Here is a 20207-nt window from a genome sequence, read left to right on the forward strand (position 1 = left end):
ATTTTCCCGGGCTCCTCTTTCCCGCTCCACCCTGCATCCACGGGTGCACAAGTCCTGGGGTTTCGCCTGGAGAACCCACTAATCCCAACCTCTGAATTGCACTCCCATGGGGCAGTGGAATTCAGAACAAATGCTGATGGGGCCAGGTGTGGGGGCTCAGGCCTGTAATCCCAGCACTTTGGGAGGCCAAGGCGAGTGGATCACTTGAGATCAAGAGTTCAAGACCAGCCTGGCCAACATGGCGAAACCCCATCTCTACTACAAATACGAAAATTAGCCAGGCGTGGTGGTGGGCACTTGTAATCCCAGCTACTCGGGAGGCTGAGGCAGGAGAATCACTTGAACCCAGGAGGCAGAGGTTGCAGTGAGCCGAGACGGCACCACAGCACTCCAGCCTGGGCAACAAAGCCAGACTGTATCTCAAAAATAAAAAATAAACGCTGATGGAGTGTTCTCAGCCTGATGTCACTCTGTCCAGGTTCAAGTTCTGTCCTCATAGTTTACTCGCTGTGTGGCCTTCGAGTGGCAGCTCTTTGTGCCTCAGTTTCCTCATAAGCAAAAATGATAAAGTTTGGCCAGGTTCAGTGGCTCATGCCTGTAATCCCAGCACTTTGGGAGGAGGCGGGTGGACCATCTGAGGTCAGGAGTTTGAGACCTGCCCGACCAACATGGTGAAACCCTGTCTCTACTAAAAATACAAAAAATTAGCTGGGCATGGTGGCGGGTGCCTGTAATCCCAGCTACTTGGGAGGCTGAGGCAGGAGAATTGCTTGAACCCGGGAGGGGGAGGTTGCGGTGAGCCAAGATCATGCAATTGCACTCCAGCCTGGGCAACAAGAGCAAAACTCCATCTCAAAAAAAAAAAAAAATTAAGGTTAATCTTACTGACCTCAAGGAGATGTGACGAGAATTAAAATAGACAGTGTATGTGAAATGCTTAATAAAATTCCCAGCCCATAGTTAATGCTGCTATCAGTACTATGATTTTAGAACCTGGAGTCTTGCATGTTCTGATTCCAGTAAAAAAGAATTGAAGGGTCATCCTGACTCAAGTACTTTGGTGGGTACTGAAGTTTTTTGCTTCATTTCATTGCATTAAATTCCTCATTGCAAATAAATAAAATGGCCATAGAAAGTATTTATTGGTAGGAGACTGGTTGAATTAATTATGGGCCATCTGTAATTAGTATGGAAAATCAGTAGAAGAGCACTGGGCATCGCTTAGAGTAAGGTAGATCTGTGTTTTCTAACCTGGAAATATGATCCTGTTCTATTAAAAAGCAGATTTTGCTGGGCATGGTGGGTCACGCCTGTAATCCCAGCACTTTGGGAGGCTGAGGTGGGCAGATCATTTGAGGTCAGGAGTTTGAGACCAGCTTGGTCAACATGGTGAAATCCTGTCTCTACTAAAAATACAAAAATTAGCTGGGTGTGGTGGCGCGTTCCTGTAATCCCAGCTACCCAGGAGGCTGAGGCAGGAGAATCGCTTGAATACAGGAGCTGGAGGTTGCAGTAAGCCGAGATCACGCCATTGCACTCCAGCCTGGGCGACAAAGTGAGACTCTGCCTCAAAAAAATAATAAAATAAAATAAAAGCAGATTTTTAAAAAAATGCTGCAGATCAGTATGTACAGCATGATGGCCCATAATTAATTCAACCATTGTCCTACCAATAAATACTTTCTATGGCCATTTTATTTATTTGCAATGAAGAATTTAATGCAATGAAAAGAAGCAAAAACCTTCAGTACCTACCAAAGTACTTGGGTCAGGATGGCCCTTCAATTCTTTTCTACTTTGTGAGTCTATTCATAAGTCTACTTAAACTTTGAAAGCCTGTGCCCCAAGCTACTCATATGGTTGTACCGCCGGGGCTGGGCCTGAATGGTGAGGTGAGACCTTCATGCCTTTCTTCACTGATTCAAGAAACATGCAGCATCATGGTCACTTTAATTTGCTTACGTTTTTATTATTTTAAAACAAAGATATTTTTCCCCTTAAGGAAAAGGCACATTGCAACTGCCTGTTGACCTTCCTGTCTCTTGGGAGCTCTCCGGGGCCACAGCCTGAGAGGGAGGCTGGGCATGGACCATCAGCTCTGACTGAGCTCTAGCACAGCTCTACCTCAGGCCATGAGATGGGCCACGCATGCCTTCCAGCCCTCCAGGGAGCCCCAGACAGGGAGGCAGGGCGGGACATTCCACCCAGGCTCAAGAGAGACATGGACTCAGGGTTGCTTATGTCTACTGAGGTGGGGACCCAGCCTCTCTACCCAGCTTTCCTCCTCTGACTCCGTTAGACACACTGACCTTCTCTTTCCCTCCAACAGCCATACCTGCCTATCTCCAGGCCTTGGAACTTGCTGTTTCCGTCTCTCAAGATGCTTTTCTTCAGATCTCCTGTGACCATCCCCTTCCCATCCTTCAGGTCCAGCTCACGGAGACCTCCCCTCATCCCAAACCATCCCCCTATAACTTTCTCTTCCAGCCTGACATCATTTTAGCTACCTATTGGTTTGCTATCTCCACCCAGCCCCAGGCTGTGAGTTCCCCCAGAGCAGAGCTATAGCTATCTCATTCTCTGCTTTATCCTCAGCTCTACAGCATCTGGCACATAATAGCTGCTCAATTAATACTGGCTGAATAAACAAACAAATTGATCTCAGGATCCTCCAGTGTGCACCCCACAGCCAGAGTCCAGGAAACATCTGACCACTGACCTCTCCAGCCACAGGACCCTGCAAGGAGGAATCACCAAGCCCTTATTATGGGGTCCTTTGTGGGAATCAGCTGATGAGGAAGGAGCTGGGAATATGGGTGCAGACAAGGAATCAAACACAATCAGAGCAACTAGGCCCAGACAGCATTCCCAGTGCCATTGACCAGGAGTTCTGTATAATCCACCTCCCAACCCACACCTTGGGTCTGGGACTCTGGGCAGACCTACCCCCTTGGAACAGGACTGAGAAGACCAAGTGTGCTTCTACCACTCTGGGCTGAGATGAAATAAAGGACTTTGGTCTCTTGAGCAGATGTTCAGGCAAAATTCTCCCATCCAAAATTAACAAGGACTGGCAGCCAGTGTGAAAACGGCCCTTCCAAGTCTTAGTCAGAGGTGAAGAGAAAGGAGCCAACCACTTTGTGCAAAGGGGTTAGGTCTAGAGAAGACTGAGCACAACTCTGCAAGTTAAAAAAAAAAAAAAATGGGGTGGGAGGATGGCTAAAGTAACATCATAGCCTTTTTTGTTGTGTTTGTTGGGTTTTGAAACAGGGTCTCGCTCCATTGCCCAGGCAGGAGTCCATGGCACTATCTCAGCTCACTGCAACCTCCACCTCCCAGGTTCAAGAGATTCTCCTGCCTCAGCCTCCCAAGTAGCTGGGATTACAGGCACATGCCACCACGCCCAGCTAATTTTTGTATTTCAAGTAGAGATGTAGTTTCACCATGTTGGCCAGGCTGGTCTCGAACTCCTGACCTCAGGTGATTCGCCCACCTCAGCCTCCCAAAGTGCTGGGATTACAGGCATGAGCCACCACGCCCAGCTGACATTATAGCCTTTGCTTTAACTTCACTGCAGAGTCAACTCCAGAAGAAAACCCCTACTAGATGCAAGAAGAATGGGCATCGCTCACCAGCCCATTTGCTGATGTATGGCCCCTATACTTTGGTTGGTTTCCTGGTTTCTCTTTGCTGGCAATTCTTTAACCCTGCGATGGAACAAAGCAGCCAGGAAGCAGTAGGGTTGGCCGTGGGTTGGGGCTGGAGTCTTAGCAGTCAGCCTGGAGGAGCTGTGGGCTCGTGTCAGCACTCCAGGAGAAATGAGCAAGCTTTTGGGAGGAGGAAGGCAAATCCGTCCTCACCCGGGCTGTGAGCATGCCATTGGGCTCAAGGCAAACGGGGAGGAAATCAAAGTGTCAGTTCATGTTAGGAAACCGTGCGTGATGCTTCCCAGTCCTGGCCCTGCTTTTAAAAATTAGCCAAATAAAAATGGTTGAAGTCATTTCAGTCTGCTCTTTATGACTGCTAACTAGCAGAAAAACGTGTCCTCCCTGGAAGCATGGGCTTAATGAGCCCAGCAGACGGGGGTGGGGTGGGGGAGGTTCAGGAATGGCCCCCCTAGCTCAGCATTTCAGCCGCCCAACACGGTAACACTGCCCAAATGGATTTACTGAGATCTGGAAAGGAAGTCCCTTGATTCCCAAGTCTGCCCCACTACTTCCTTGGTGGGCTTGGCCCCCAACCATCCCCCACCGGGACAACCAGACCGGCTGCTCACTCACCTCCCAGCTTCTCTGAGTGCTGCCCCCCACCAAGTCCACTGTTCACACAGATGGCCAGAGCACTCTTAAACATCAACCGGACCATGCCACACCCCTGCTCAAAAACCTCCAACAACTACCTGTGGCTTTGGGAATGCAATCCAAACTCCTTGCCATGTCTGCAGGGCCCAGCCGGGTCTGTCCCCCGCAGCACCTCTCCAGGCTCAGCTCTCACTCTCATGATGCACCGGCCGCCTGGGCCTGCTTCCCATTCCTCAAATGCCCTAAGCTCATCTCCACGCTGGGGCCTTGGCACTGGGCGGTTCCTTTGGCCTGGGACACTCTCCCAGCAGTCCTTGTGGCTCTCTCTTTCCCACCTTCAGGGGTCTGCTCAAAGCCATCTCCTCCAGGAAGACCTCCCTGACCCCTCTCTATCCAGGGTTACCAGATTTAACCAATAAAAATACAGGATGTTCAGTTAAACTTGGATTTCAGAAAACAACGAACACCTTTTTACGTCCCAAACTCCTTACCATTGTATAGAACATACTTTTACTAAAGAAGCTCACTGTTTGGGATTCAAATTTAACTGCACATCCTATATTTCCCCCCTAACTCCACACCCTTTTCTCTCTTGGGCCTGTGACCTGGCTTCCCTGGCTTCATAGCATTTTCCCCATCTGAAAGTGTCCTGCGTATAAACAAGTTTCAGACTGTCCACCCCCAAGGGCAGAGACCTCACCTGCCACGCGTCACCTGTGCCTGGCATGGCACTGCACATAGTAGGTGCTCAATAAACACCTGGGAAATGAACACGGAAGCACCAGGGGCTGAGTGAGTCGAGCGAGGCTGAAAGGGCACGCTTGGATGCTCAGTCAAGGTTAATCTTACATAAAGGCCGGATTTCAGCTCCTCCCCTGTCCCACCCTAGACGTGACTCTTCTCGGCCCTAAGCTGTCATCTATGGATGATCCCCATACATTTCAGACAGCCAGCTACTCTGGGAACCAGGAAGTTGGGGTTTCAGGCCCAGCCCTCCACTGACGAACTCCGTCATCTCAAAGAAGTCTGAAGACCACACTGTGTGACTCAGCTTCCCCATCTGTAAAATGGGGAAGGCGAGGAAGCAGACCATTAGTTACACTCCCTCCAGCTGCCACGCTATGACTCCAGGAGTCTGATGGCTCCAGGGTAAGGACAGGAGAGAAATTCGCCTCTCCAGGAAGGACTCTTCTCCCAGACAAGAAACCAGCATGGCACTGCCCTCTGAACCCTGTGTGAAGTCAACCGGGCTCCCAGAGTGCAGGTAGAAGGGCAGCTGATGTTTTCTGAGCACCTACTATGTGCCCGAGACTTTCGGTTCTTTGATCTCCTCCTATTGCTAAAACACCACCAACCCCATCTTAGAGATGGGAAAACTGAGTCCCAAGGTACATAGTGTGAGGCCAATCCAGGCTTCAGGTCAAGTCTGCTGGGTGATGCAAAATCCAGCCTTTGAAGTGGGAATTACACAAAGGTCTTTGGCACCAGGAACAATTTCTGATGGTGGAAGTGCTTAGACACAACGAGTTTTCTCACTAAAAACTCATTTCTCTGTGGCCTCTTTCAAATAGATGCAAACGGAATGAACTGCAGGATTCTTGGACTTAAAAGCCTGTTCTTCAATGCAGGGGACCAAGTTAGGCAAATATTTAGCTCCCTGAAAACGAGACCATTTTCTCTATCTCCAGGGCAGCTTCGGAGTTGCAATCTGGATTGCATCTTTGGAGAACAGCTTCGTGCCCCAGCAAAGCTGTGGGTAAGAGATGGGTCCAGCCCAGGGGGCCACTGACACCAGGGACATGAGTCACTGAGGGCAAAGGTCCGGAGAGCCTTAGTCATGCCCCAGCCCTGCCTGAAGTCTGACATTTCTCAGAGGGAAACCCCATGTGGAGAGACTCCCATACCAGGTCTATTGTTTGAGAAAACACCACGCCGGGTACAACCGAACCCAGGGAGAGAAACAGGTGGGAAGAGCAGGTGTCTGCTCTAAGATGGTTCCGATTGTTCCAGGGCACTAATTCATGGAAAAAATACTTAATTTAGCAAAAAAAAAAAAAAAATTATTTTAAGCACATGCATTTATATTTATTAAACAAAGCTCAAAATACAACCTTTGGGGACCTCCAAGTAATAAAGTGACTCATGTCAGGATATGATGACTCAGTGGGAAAGAGGGAATTCCACACCCACGCCTCCTTTCTAAAAAATCAATTTGTCCTCTGGACAGGTGATGGGAGCCTCTGCCATCAGACCGTTCCAAGAAAATCGTCCAGCAAAACAAAACAAAAAATTCTCTTCAAACAATTTAAGTTTCAAAGCTGAGTAATCTGATGCAGGCCAGTTTCCAACCTACGCCCCCGCGGGACACAGAGAGCCAGGGAGCTAGTTGGCCGAGCCTGGGGGCCTGAATTAAGAAGGATTTACCAGCCGAAAAATTCCAAAACTCTGTGTCATGTGAAGGAACCTTCCAAAACATTGGATCCCACCCAGGCTCAGCGAGTCGCTCAAAGTCATGGCAACCCCGTTCCTGCTGCCACATCACTTTTATTTTTGTGTCCTTAGATTTTTTCCTGTTTTGCAATGTTTTGCTGGGACCCCCGACTCCGCCTGAGGCCGTGTGGCCAAGGGCCAGGGTTCCCACTGAACTCAGGAACAGCCTGGACTTCCCAGCGTGAACTTTGCCTGAGGGGTTACACATTTTTTAAATTTCAGAGAACATCCAAATGGCTTTTCAGCAATTACTGAGAATGATAAATAGGAAAGACCCTAATTGTTCTGTTTGGTTTCTCTTTGTCCTCTCCGACATGACTAGAAAAAATTACTCTGGAGTTGATGACAAATGCTGCCTTGGGATTCTACCTCTGTCACCAGTTGTGGGCTGACCTGGGGTGCATGACTTGACATCTGTGAGCCTCAGTTACCTCATCTGTAAAATGGGAATGATGCTGCCCGTTTCTCAGGGCTGGAGTGACAACTGAAAGAGATGTATTCATTCAACGACACAAATGAGCGCCTACTGTGTGCCGGGGAACACTCTGGATGCTGAGGATACAGCAGCAAACACTGAGTCTCTGCTGTCAAGGAACTAAGAGTCCAGCATGAGAGACCAGGTGATAAATGAACAGACAGGCAAGGTGCTAAGTGCCACCAAGAAAACAGAGCCGGGCAGTGGCACAAAAGGTGACAAGGTGTTGGGGAAGTGGGACAACTTTAGAATGACGGTCAAGGAGGACCCCGTGGAGGAAGTGACCTTTGAGCCGAGACTGGGAGGAATAGGAGGCGGCAGGCTTGAAAAGAAGGGGTAGAGGAGGCTGCGCACGGTGGCTCACGCCTGTAATCCCAAAACTTTGGGAGGCCAAGGCGGGCAGATCACAAGGTCAGGAGATCGAGACCATCCTGGCTAACATGGTGAAACCCCGTCTCTACTAAACAAAATACAAAAATTTAGCCAGGCATGGTGGCGGGCGCCTGTAGTCCCAGCTACTTGGGAGGCTGAGGCAGGAGAATGGCGTGAACCCAGGAGATGGAGCTTGCAGTAAGTTGAGATTGCGCACTGGTGCCACTCCACTCCAGCCTGGGCAACAGAGCAAGACTCTATCTCAAAAAAAAAAAAAAAAAAAAAGGAAAAAAGTAAGAAAAAATAAAAGAAATGGTAGAGGAACATTCTAAGAGCACCCTGAGAAAGCCAAGGTCCTGAGACAGAAATGGGCTTGGGGTGTTTGAGGACAGAGTGAAGCCAGGTGTTGCGAAGCCAAGTGGCAGGGAGAGAGTCAAAAAAGCTGAGGTCAGAGAGATGGGCAGGGGCCAGATCACACAGGCTCTTGAAAGTCACCAAAATAATCAAAAATAGTAATACAAATAATATAATAATCATTATTATTATTGCTGCTATAAATAAGATGCCATTTTCCAAAACACCAAGCTTTTCTAACTTAAGAAACACCACGCTCCCATCTCCTACTGTTTTTCCACCACTCTCCAATTTGTCATCTTGCTGGAGTGGAAACTGCCAATTCCATTTTAGTCGACAGCTATAAAAAGAACATTGGAGCTGGTGGTGCCGATGACCAAACTCGGGGCTAAGATTAGCCCAGGAGGCTGTCACCTTTCCTTAATGTGAGAAACAGCTGGGATTCCCCTTCCTTGGAAAACTTCAACTGTTCCGCCCCGCCCCGCAGAGCCCTTGCTGGCCAAATGTCCATGGAGATGGGAACGGGGATGAGTTTTGGAAAAAAGAAGTTGAGCAACAGGGATTCCCCCTGCGGAAGGCAGCCCGGGCTGGGAGGTGAGCTCTTGGGGTCAAAAGAGCAGGACCAGTGAATGCAAGGCAAGCCCCTCTCTGCAGAGAGCCCTCAGAGCCAGACAGCCCCCGCAGAGGAGCCCACCGTGTCTCTAACATCCCCATGGTTTCTTGTCATTAATGCAGGAACTACATTCACCTGGGATTCTTTAGTTAGGCATGAAAGGGTCAGAAATGTATCCCCTTGATGCCAGAAACACTGGAGGATTCAAACTGCTGCCCAGAGTGGTGAAGTGGATAATTCAAGGGTCCCCATCACCACAAAATGGTTCAAGCCTGTGATTCAGAGCAGCTGAAGGGTCTTCATGCAAAATTAACCTGGTTCTAGGCTTTTTAAGCATAGAACAACAGAGTCCAAGGTGTGGGGTATACACCCAGGCTGCCTGGGGTCAAATCCCACCACTGCCCTCTACCAGCTGTGTGATCTTCACTAAGTTACTTAACCTCTCTGTGCTCAGTCTCCCATCAGTAAAATGGAGAAAACAGTAGTCTATCTTGTAGGGCTCTTATGAGGCATCAGATTAGTTAGCACATACAAAGTGCTTAGAATAAGGCCTGGCACATAGTTCATTATTAATGAACTACTAATTACTGATTACTAAATTACTAATAATGTTCATTATTAGTACTTATTACTGTTTTTTAATATCTCTTGGTTCCATGAGATAGTCTTACCTGTTTTTGTCTTTCCACAGCCAAAATATAATGATGAGAATAAAAAAAGCTAACATCTAATGCACATGTTCAATGTTCCGAGCTCTATGCAAAGCACCCAACCTGTAGAATCTCATTTAATCTCGCCTCCCAAGAGAAGTAAATCATCATCTGTATCTTACAAAAGAGGACATGTCAGCTCAGAGAGGTAAAGTGACTTACTCAGAATGACACAGCTACTAAAGGCAGATCAATGATTTGAGCCCAGGCCATCTGACCTCAGAGCTGTGCTGGTGACCACTGTGGGTTACAGCCCCCCAAATCTCTCCCAGCCTAGGCCAGCACCTGGGCCAGTATCAACTGAATGATGACTATGTCCTGAGCAATGAACACTGCAAGACCATAAAAATAATAACAAAAGCACACGCCTGTAATCCCAAATACTCAGGAGGCTGAGGCAGGAGGATCGCTGGAGTCCACTATGTTGAACTCACTGTGTTGCCCAGGAGTTCAAGGCCAACCTGGGCAACATAGTGAGACCCCATTTCAAAAAATAACGATGAACATCCCATGAGCACTAAGTGCATGCTGCTTATTTACATATTTAACTTTAGGAAAGAAAGACTGTCACTATCTCATTTTACAGACAGGGAAGCTGAGGCCCCAAGAGGTTGAATGACAGGTCGATGCTGAATATCACCTGTGGACGAGTCCCCTGGATTCTCCAAGCTAAACTGTCTGCCTCCCACGGGTGCCAGCTTAGATGAGACCACACACGGAAAGTGGCAGGCACAGGGCTGCCTGCAGACATGGCCAATAATAGGAGCTGTGATTATTACTCTCGTTCTTAACAGCCGACTTTTCACAGCTGAAACAGGCTCTGTGTTTTCCTGCCTTCAAGAGGTGAATATGAAATTTCTTCTGAAACCAAGAGAATAGAAGCTAGAGAATAAATGCCATTCATTCATTCATTCCACAAATGCTTAATTGATGCCCTTGGATAGCTTCAGAATAATTAAACTCCCAGAGTGCTTAAAAGCTGGCTGGCTCCTAACTCCATAAGGAACTTGGTAGGGTCCAGCCTCAAACTCTTCCCTGCACAGTTCCATCGGCAACGCCCCCCCCCATGGAGCCTCTGTCAACCAGGCATGAGGAGGAAGTGTTCATCTTTTTCTTTCTGAGATGGAGTCTCGCTCTGTCCGCCAGGCTAGAGTGTAGTGATGCCATCTTGGCTCACTGCAACCTCCACCTCCCAGGTTCAAGCAATTCTTCTGCCTCAGTCTCCCAAGCAGCTGGGATTACAGGTGCACACCACCACGCCTGGCTGATTTTTGGTTTTTTTTTTTTTTAGTGGAGTTTCACCATGTTGGCCAGGCTGGTCTCAAACTCCTGGTCTTGGGCGATCTGCCTGCCTCAGCCTCCCTAAGTGCTGGGATTACAGGCTTGAGCCATCGTGTCAGCCAGTATTCACCTCTTATTAGTATTTTCCCCACCGCAGATGAGGAACTTTAAGGCCATTTGCTTCTTGGGAAGGTCAGAAGGCGGCCAGCAGGATGGCTTCCTGGTACTGGAGATGCATCAAAGCTGGAGAGGCCATGCTTACTTGGTCATTGACATTTCATGCCCCTCCCCTGCTCAAGAAGCCACTGTGACTCTCTATTACCTTATCCATGCCCAGACCAAACTGAGGCCATGTATCTACCTGGCCCTGGGAGAACTCTGTTCTGACCTCTTCCTAATCATCCAAATGTATTTCCTGGTGTTAACTAGCCTCTACCCTAGCCACATCAATTTGGTCCCTGACTCATGAGAGCCTAGCAAATTCTCGTTGTATAGCATATTTTATGTTGGTCCATCACCTGAAAAATAAACCTGCCCCAAAGTATATCAAGATACTCAAAAATGCACCTCTTGAATCTATTATACCACACAAAGGCCTTAACCTTAGGCAACAGCAATAACAAGAAGTATTCACTTACATTTATTAAACACTTACTACATGCCAGGCACTGTTATAAGTACTTAACACATATGAACTCTTAATCTCAGGGGCAGCGCATGGGTAGGAATGTCTTCATCCTCAATATACAGATGAGGAAACCGCTGCCCAGAATGGCTAAGTAACCTACCCAAAGTCATATGGCTAGAAAGTAGTGGCACTGGGTTTTGAACACAAGCAACCTGGATTGAGAGCATGAGTGTTTACCTAGCTGACAAAAGAAATGCAGGAGGTGTTCATTGCCGAGTGGCTTTTAATACCACAAAGTTGGAAGCAGCCTAATGCCCAATAAAAGGGAATATGGTTAAATCAAGTACCCAACACGATGGAATGCGAAGCATCCATTTAACATCAGGTTCCCAGGCCGGACGCAGTGCCTCATGCCTGTAATCCCAGCACTTTGGGAGGCCGAGGCAGGTGGATCACCTGAGGTCAGGAGTTCGAGACCAGCCTGGCCAACATGGAGAAACCCCGTCTCTACTAAAAATACAAAAATTAGCTGGGTGCGGTGGCGCATGCCTGTAATATCCCAGCTACTCGGGAGGCTGAGGCAGGAATCACCTTGAACCTGGGAGGTGGAGGTTGCAGTGAGCTGAGATCATGCCACTGCACTCCAGCCTGAGTGACAGAGCAAAACTCTGTCTCAAACAAACAAACAAAAAACCCCAAATAAAATAAGGTTCTCAAAGGATATTTATTAAATAACTGAAAACATGTTCATGTTGTATTGCTATTTTAAAAACAGGATTAGACTGGGCATAGTGGCTCATGCCTGTAATCCCAGCACTTTGGGAGGCTGAAGCAGGAGGATGACCTGAGCCCAGGAGTTGGAGGCCAGCCTGGGCAACATGGCAAGACCATGTCCCTACAAAAAAATTTAAAAATTAGCTGAGCACAGTGGAGCACATCTATAGTCTCAGCTACTTGGGAGGCTGAGGTGGGAGGACCGCTTGAGCCCAAGAGGTCGAGGCTGCAGTGAGCTATGATCGTGCCACTGAGCTCCGACCTGGGTGACAGAGCCAGTGTGTCTCAAAACATTGTTTTTTTTAAAAAGGGATTAAAAAAAAGTATATATACAAAAAGATTTCAGTGTAAATAGAGACCACTCAGGCAACAGCCCTGTGCGGCTGGGTCAGCCCCTCAAGGCAAAGCAAGCAGAGGCCAGGCCTCCTCCCTGCACCCCACTTGGCAGGACGGCTCGGGGGGGCTGTGCAGGCATTCCGCCAAGCAGACGCTGGGCCTGCACTGCTGAGAGCACAGGGGAAGGCTTAAGGTGACCCTGATACTGAGTTTTCCTCATGCTCTTCTTTTCCTTTCCTTGTCTTTCCTGAAAATTTCTAAGCCATAGACCAGCGGTTGTTGACCAGGGGCAATATTCCCTGCCAGGGCAAATTTGGCAAGGTCTGGAGGCATTTTTGGTTGTCATAATTTGGGCCGCGCTACTGGCGTCAAGCGGGTGGAGGTTGGGGATGCTGTCGAACATCCTACAGTGCCCAGGACAGCGCCCCTGCCAAGTGATTATCTGGGCCAAACTGTCAATAACGCTGAGGCTAACAATGTGGTATAGACCAGGGATCTTCAACCCCGGACCACAGACCGGTACTGGGCGCACAGCAGTAGGTGAGTGGCGGGTGAGTGAGCAAAGCTTCATCTGTATTGACAGCCACTCCCCATCACTTGCATTACCGCCTGAGCGCCACCTCCTGTCAGATGAGCCTGGCATTAGATTCTCATAGCAGCGTGAACCCGACTGTAAACTGCGCTTGCGAGGGATCTAGGTTGCGCACACCTTATGAGAATCTAGTGCCTGATCATCTGTTACTGTCTCCCATCACCCCTGGATTGGACTATCTAGTTGCAGGAAAACAAGCTCAGGGCTCCCACTGTTTCTACATGATCGTGAGTTATATAATTATTTTATTATATATTACAATGTAATAATCATAAAAATAAAGTACACAATAAATGTAATAATGTGCTTGAATCATCCTGAAACCATCAGCCCACCTCCCCAACCCTTGGAAAGAACTGTCTTCCATGCAACTGGTCCCTAGTGCCAAAAAGGTTGGGGACCGCTGGTGCAGTCTTCTTGCCTGCAACAGACTCTACTTTCATCATCTCTGATCCCTCAAGCAACTTTACTCCTCAGCTCACCGTGACCTGGGTGCATGTGATTCAAATCACCAGAGGCCCCCCATGCTCTGGACTCTCAGGCTGACCTCGGGCTCTGGGACCTTCATAGCACTGCAAGGGTAAGCCTCTGCTTACCCTTCCCACATCTCCTTCCCTTGGTCTCCAGGGCACCAGACCCCCCTGGTTCTCCTCCTCCTGCTGTGGCAGCTCCTCCTCTGCCACCTTTAAAGTCTGTGGCTCTCAGCTTCTAAGTCTCCCCTTCTCACACTGGAGGCCATCCTGGGAGGTCAGAGCCAATTCCCAGGACTTCACCTGGGATCTCATTGCTGACAGCTCCTGAGATAACATCTGCAGCCAGGATCTGGTTTCTTAGTCGAGACCACGTGGCCACGTACCTCCCAATCTCTTGCCTTTCCACAGAGGTGAGATCATGGTTCATCCAAGAAGGCCCACGGGTACATCAGACTCAACACTTCCGCTTCCAAAATGGAACTCGTCCTCCTTGCCCAACCTCATCCCCACACAGACCTCCTCTCCTGCGTGCTAAAGCTCAGCTGGCCAAGCGCACGACGTGAACTAAACAATCTCAACGCTCAACCTCTTCTCCTTCCCCATCCACAGCAGCTCCAGAAAAACAGCAGCAGCCCCTGCCCCTTACTGAGCACTTCTGGTGCTAAGCTTACTTGCTTTAATTCATTCAGACTTTACCTTTGCGGTAGGCACTGTCCCTGCTTTTCAGGTGGGGATAGATGAGGGAGACTTTCAGCAGGTGACACTGCCGGTGAGTAGCAGAGCTGCCCGGGTGGCACACAGCCTGCCTGGTGGCTGGCCCTGCCACCTGCATTCTTAATGCCTCTCTACACCACTACATCCCATCAAACCTCAGTGACATCTGCCTTCTAAACCACTCCCCGACGCATCCCTGCATCTCCCTTCCCACTGCCACAGCCTTACTTAATACCCTTTTTGTTGTTTTTTGCAAAGGCGTCATCAAACCCTTTTAAAATAAATTCTGCCTCCTGTTATGCTTCCAGCTGTGAGAATGCAGTTATCACACCCCGGTCACATGTCCAGCCCATCCCAAAAGGATGATTTGTGTGAGATTGGAAGCAGCATTCTTTGCCTAAGACAATCTGCTTCCACCCACCAGAAGTTGTCTTACTAATGTGTAAACTGGTGATTTGTCCAATATGAATGGTAGCCCTCAGAGAAGGTGCCCTTGTGCAGTGCACAATCCCTCCAACTGGACAACCCACCTCTTATGTTCTCGGATTGTTCTAAGGACAATAAACAAACAGACAAACATCAACACCCCTTTGAAGTAACCTACTGAAATCATGTCAGTTAAGGAAAAAGAAAATTGGTTCTAGTATCCAAAATAAGTGTCCCAAGTTATTTGAGCTAATTTCCTTCTAACAACACATTTGTTTCATTAATTATCGCTTAATCTGATATTTTCCTACTTCAGATCAGCATCTTTTCTACCACATACCCACTGAAAAAGACACTGACAGTGCACCAAAGAAAGAATACACCTGGTGAATAAACAAAACGCTATGCCTCTCATAGCAAGGAAATGCAAAGTAGAAAGAAGTGCCAATTCCACAATGATTTTTTTGGGGGTGAAACTATGACTGACATGACAGAAACGTCAATTTGTAGATTTCTGGAAGGTAATTTAGCAATATGTATTTAAAGTCTTCAGAATGACTCTCCAAAATTCCACTGCTAGGAATAAACCCTAAATAGACTAAAAAGATATACATATAGATTCATGTACAAGATTTATTAATCCTAGAAGATGATTAACTGCAGAACTACTTATAATAAAAATACAAGTAGCCAATATTAATTGGCTTATGCTGTACTTGTCGCTATTAGAATTACGTGACATGTATGAGTTCATTTAACCTCCATGACAACTCTATGGGGTAAGAAATTGTGTTACTATCATTTTATACATGAGGAAATTAAGGCACAGAAAGGTTAGGTAATATGCCTCGGATCACAGAGCAAGCACATAGCAAAGCCAGAATTTGAACCCAAGATATCCAGGGCCAGAGAATGCATGCTTTATCACTTTGCTGTTTGGCCTCCCTTCTTGATAACAGCAAAAAGTTTTTAAAATTTCCTTCCTTATGTAAAAAAGTAATTTTTAAAAAAGGGTTGAGGGTGGGGATAATCTTATTTTCTGTCAAAATGACCTAGAAGAGTTAAAATGTAGAATGGCACATTCATGCCATGGTGAACGGTGTGGCCATCACAATCCCTGAAGATACGCTGAGTGAAAAGAGCAGGGTATAAAACTGCCCGGTGGGATCCACCCTCCAAAACCAATGTTGTGTGGAAGAAAGAGATGGTCACTTTTGAATGGTTCTGGGGGACAGAGAAAGAGCTCAGAAATCCACTGACCTGTGGTCTTCTCAGTAAACACGACTTTGGACTCCGCCGTAAAGTTCTGGCCCGTGAGGATCATTTGCTGGCCGCCATAGACCAGGCAGCTGTCCGTGTCTTGTCTTTCAACCATGGGCAGCTCGTGAGCAGATCGCTGGGCTGCAGGCAAAAGAGAGAGAAGTCACTGTGACAAGGGGAGATGTCTGCTCAAAAGAGGAGGTCTGATTTCATGGTACTGAGACATGACATTCTCTGTCCACCTGTGTCACCTGTTGTTATCTAAAATGTGGAACCATCACCCCTGACAATCAATGACTGTACAAATGTTATGCCTTGTGGAAGTGCTCTAAGTCATTTGAGCTAATTTCCCTCTAACAACACATTTCGTTTTCATGAATCAAGGGACAGAGGCCTGTTCTCCTTACAGGAAGCCAGAGGCTGCCTGTTGTCCTTATAAGGAGGACAGGTACATGAGAATTGGTTTTCTTTATTCTCTTACAAAAGGATGGGCAAATCAACTTCTCTATGAGGTTTCCTTTGTTAAAGTATATCCTTTCTTTGTACATTTGATGTCAGTCAAAACATGAAGGCATCATGTATGCTAAGCTTGGGACATAGTACCTGAAGGTTTAGACATATTGCCTTTGGAATTCATTTATGATCTTTAACATAGTCTTTAAGATATCCGTGATCTACCCCCTTAATGTCCTTTTCTAGAACTCTCCCTCATTCACTCTGCTCCAGCCACACTTCTAGAACAATCTGTCTCTCACACATACTCAGCACACTCCTACCTTTGAGCATCTGCACTTTCTAGTGTCTGTCCTCCCAGTAACCTACATGGCTCCCTTCTCCACTTCTTGCAGGTCTCTACTCAACTGTCACCTCCTCTGAGAGGCTTCTTTAACCCACCCCACCCCCTCCCCAGAGTTAAAACAGCAGTACCCAGCCTGGTCCCTCTCTCTCATTCTCTGTCACCTTTGCTTTCTCTGTCCTACTTTGCTTTTCTCCGTAGAGCTTTTCACTTTCAGATACATTATATATAGCTTGTATCGGTTTATCTTCTTTCATCTTTCCCCTACTAACATGTAAGCCCAGGAAGGAGGGGCTTTGTTTTGTGTACTGCTGTAAGCCTAGGCCAGGAATAGTGCCGAGAACCTAGGAGGACATAGTAGTTGGTGGGTGGGTGGATGGATGGATGAGTGGATGGGTGGGTGGGTGTGTGGGTGGGTGGATGCATGGATGGATGGATGGGTGGGTGGATGGGTGGATGGGTGGATGGATGGATGGATGGATGGGTGAATGGGTAGGTGGGTGGATGAATGGATACGGATATGTCTGTATCCTCCAATATGTATTCTCAATACATCTATTTATATCTATGTCCTCATCTATATTTGTAATAAATGAAAAAATGGAGGCACAGGAAAGGCCTCTGCTGAGCACTAAACCAGAATGCTATACCTGAATGCTCATAGCAACCCTCTGAGGAAGGAAGTATTAAAATGATTCGCATTTGACTGGGGAGAAAACCAAAGCTAAGAGAAGTAAGGTCACCACTTGGCCAAGGATCCACGGTGAAGCTTAGATTTGAACCCTCAAAAGCAGGTTTCTCCAGCTCCAGAGCCCAATCTCTTAGGTTAACTAGTCAGTCACCTATTCCAGAAGCCAGGCTGCAGAAAAGAATGAAAACCTGCTCCAGCCATCTTCCCAGGGCAGGCAAGAAACAGGTCCCAGCCACAGCCAGGGCCCCGCCTCCTTAGGCCTCTCTCCTTCCAGCGTGGGCCAAGAGGCCGGGCCCGCCCCCCCGGGGTGAGTCAGTCTGAGCTCTTGGCATTCCTCCCCAAGCCCAGAGAACTGGGCAGAGGGCCAGCCCCTTCCATGCCAGGAGCCTGCAGACCTCCCCATCCGGGAGCCTGGGCAGTAACTGTGTGAGGCCCACAGACTAATTCTAACCCTTCCCTCCTGCCTTGCCTGGGCCTCCAGGCCACTGGCATCCCCCTGCATCTGCTGGGGCCCCTCAGTGGAGCAACGATGCACTTGGCAACATTTCAGGAGTCACTGTGCACCAGCCAGAGGCTTCCAGACACTCCACCTTGAAAGTGCCATCCAGCAGCGACTCAGACCAATCCCCTGATGGCTTTTCCCAACCCCAGCTCAGCCCAGGCGCCCTCTGTTCCCAGAGACCCGCCTGCAGGCGCTGCCCCAGGGGCTGCCGGCTACAAGGATAGATTACAAAGATCTCTCCGCAGAAGCGGCTAATCTCTCCCACATGGGCTGGGTTATTAATCCGTTCTTTCAATATCAAAGTTTTGTGATGACTTCCTAATTGAGCTGCCACAAATGAGATTTATTAGCAGCAAGAACAGCAGCTGCAGGTTCAGGCTTTGAAGATCTGCCTTTGATGAAATTGGGGAGCAGCTGGGGGCTTTTGGCCCCAGGGATGGGTGGGGCAGTGGCTAGAGCATCCCACCCGTTTTACAGGTGGAAAGCCTGAGTCATCGCTACTGGGCAAGCCAGCCCAAGGCTTGTGGCCAGGCGGGCTGGGGACTGGAAGGGGCTGCAAGCTCTCAGTGCCGGGCGGGAGGCTGGCGCGGACAGTTGAGCTGTGAATCACTGCACACTGCTGTGAACACAGCTCCTCTTTCCTGCGGCAGCCTCATTGCTTCTCCCTTCAAAGCCTCATACTCTCAGCAACCAACAGATTCAACCTTTGCCAAGTCTGCATTTCCTACCTCCCTACCTGAAGGAAAACTTTTTTTTTTTTTAATGAAAATCTAAAGAGACAGAAAAAAGAAAAAACAGTGAGAGTCTAGTCCAGCTGCCTGTACGCCTTTAACTGTATTCTAGTCTCACAACTCTAAGTGCGGGTCAGAGGTGCTGGCATCACTGGAGAGCTTGTTAGACATTCAGTACACCTCAGGCCCCACCCCAGACCTACCGAGCCCAGATCTGCAGTTTTACAAGGAGCCCATGTGATTCCTGTGCACTATCACGTTTGAGAAGCTCTGTTTAGCCCTGGCCAGTTCGAATGGGAAGTTAAAAATACTGACACCCACACCCTCCCCTCCTTTTTTTTTTTTTTTTTTGTGAAACACGCTCTCACTCTGCCACCCAGGCAGGAGTACAGTGGTGGCATCATGGCCACTGCAGCCTCCACCTCCTGGGCTCAAGTGATCCACCTCAGCCTCCCGCGTACCTGGCATTACAGGTGTGTGCCACCACATCCTACTTATTTTTGTAGAGACAGGGTTTTGCCATGTTGCTGAGGCTTGTCTTGAACTCCTGGGCTCAAGCGATCTGCCTGCCTCGGCCTCCCAAAGTGCTGGGATTATAGACCTGAGCCACCATGTCCGGCCCACGGTCCAGTTCTAAAGCAAGGTTTCTCAACCTTGACACCATTGCCATTTGGAGCTGGATAATTCTTTGTTGCTAGCAGGCAAGGGGTGTCCTGGGCATTGTACAATGTTTAGCAGCATCCCTGGGTTCTACCTTTCAGATGCAAGGAGCACCCCACCCCCCGGTTGTGACAACCAAGATTGTCTCCAGACAAGGCTGGATATCCCCTGGCGAAGAGGGGTGCAAAATCATCCCTGGTTGAGAACGGCTGTTCTAGAGATTCTGACTTAAATGATCTGAGGATGAGGACACGAGCATCGTTTTTATCCTTAAAAAAAAAAAAAAAATCTTCAAGCCAGGTACAGTGGTTCATGCCTGTAATCCCAGCACTTTGGGAGGCTGAGTCAGGCAGATCACGAGGTCAGGAAATCAAGACCATCCTGGCCAACATGGTGAAACCCCGTCTCTACCAAAACTCCAAAAAAAAAAAAAAATTAGCTGGGTGTGGTGGCACGCATCTGTAGTCCCAGCTACTCAGGAGGCTGAGGCAGAAGAATTGAACCGGGGAGGCGGAGGTTGCAGTGAGCCGAGATCACGCCACTGCACTCCAGCCTGGCAACAGAGCGAGACTCTGTCTCAAAAACAAAAACAATCTTCAAATGATTCCAAGAGGCCACAGCCAGGTTTGATCTGTGGTACCATCACTACAGGGCAATGCAGGGCCCTGGGAGCTGCAAGAGAATACATCATTAACTGCTACTCGGGCTCTGGGGTCAGAAAGCCATGGTTTTGAGTCCTGCATCTGCCATCCCTGTTCTGTGACCCTGGGCAAGTCACTTCACCTCTCTGAGTTACAGATGCCTCCTCTGTAAAGTCCTAACAGTACCTGCCCTCATCAAGACCCTGCATATGAATATATGGATGCGGTCAGTACATAGATGGTAAAATATCAAATATCAACCCAAATGGTCATCCATGGATACATGGATAAACAAAGCATGGTATATCCATGCAGAATATTACTCAGCCACAAAAAGGAATGCAGTGCTATTCCATGCCATAACATGGGTGGACCTTGAAACCATTA

At 48.3% G+C, this 20207-nt stretch overlaps 1 protein-coding gene across 8 annotated transcripts in view; it reads right to left on the minus strand.

The window, feature by feature from the left end:
- Window positions 1-20207, minus strand: part of NFATC2 (nuclear factor of activated T cells 2) — a 176946-nt gene that overhangs the window by 53789 nt on the left and 102950 nt on the right. For all 8 annotated transcript variants that reach the window (XM_077951993.1, XM_028828511.2, XM_028828512.2 and 5 more), the window contains exon 6: window positions 15800-15940. In XM_077951993.1, coding sequence (XP_077808119.1) covers window positions 15800-15940 — 141 coding nt within the window. The remainder of the gene's footprint in view (window positions 1-15799; window positions 15941-20207) is intronic.

Source organism: Macaca mulatta, chromosome 10 (genome assembly GCF_049350105.2).
Source record: "Macaca mulatta isolate MMU2019108-1 chromosome 10, T2T-MMU8v2.0, whole genome shotgun sequence".
Classification (NCBI taxonomy): Eukaryota; Metazoa; Chordata; class Mammalia; order Primates; family Cercopithecidae; genus Macaca; species Macaca mulatta.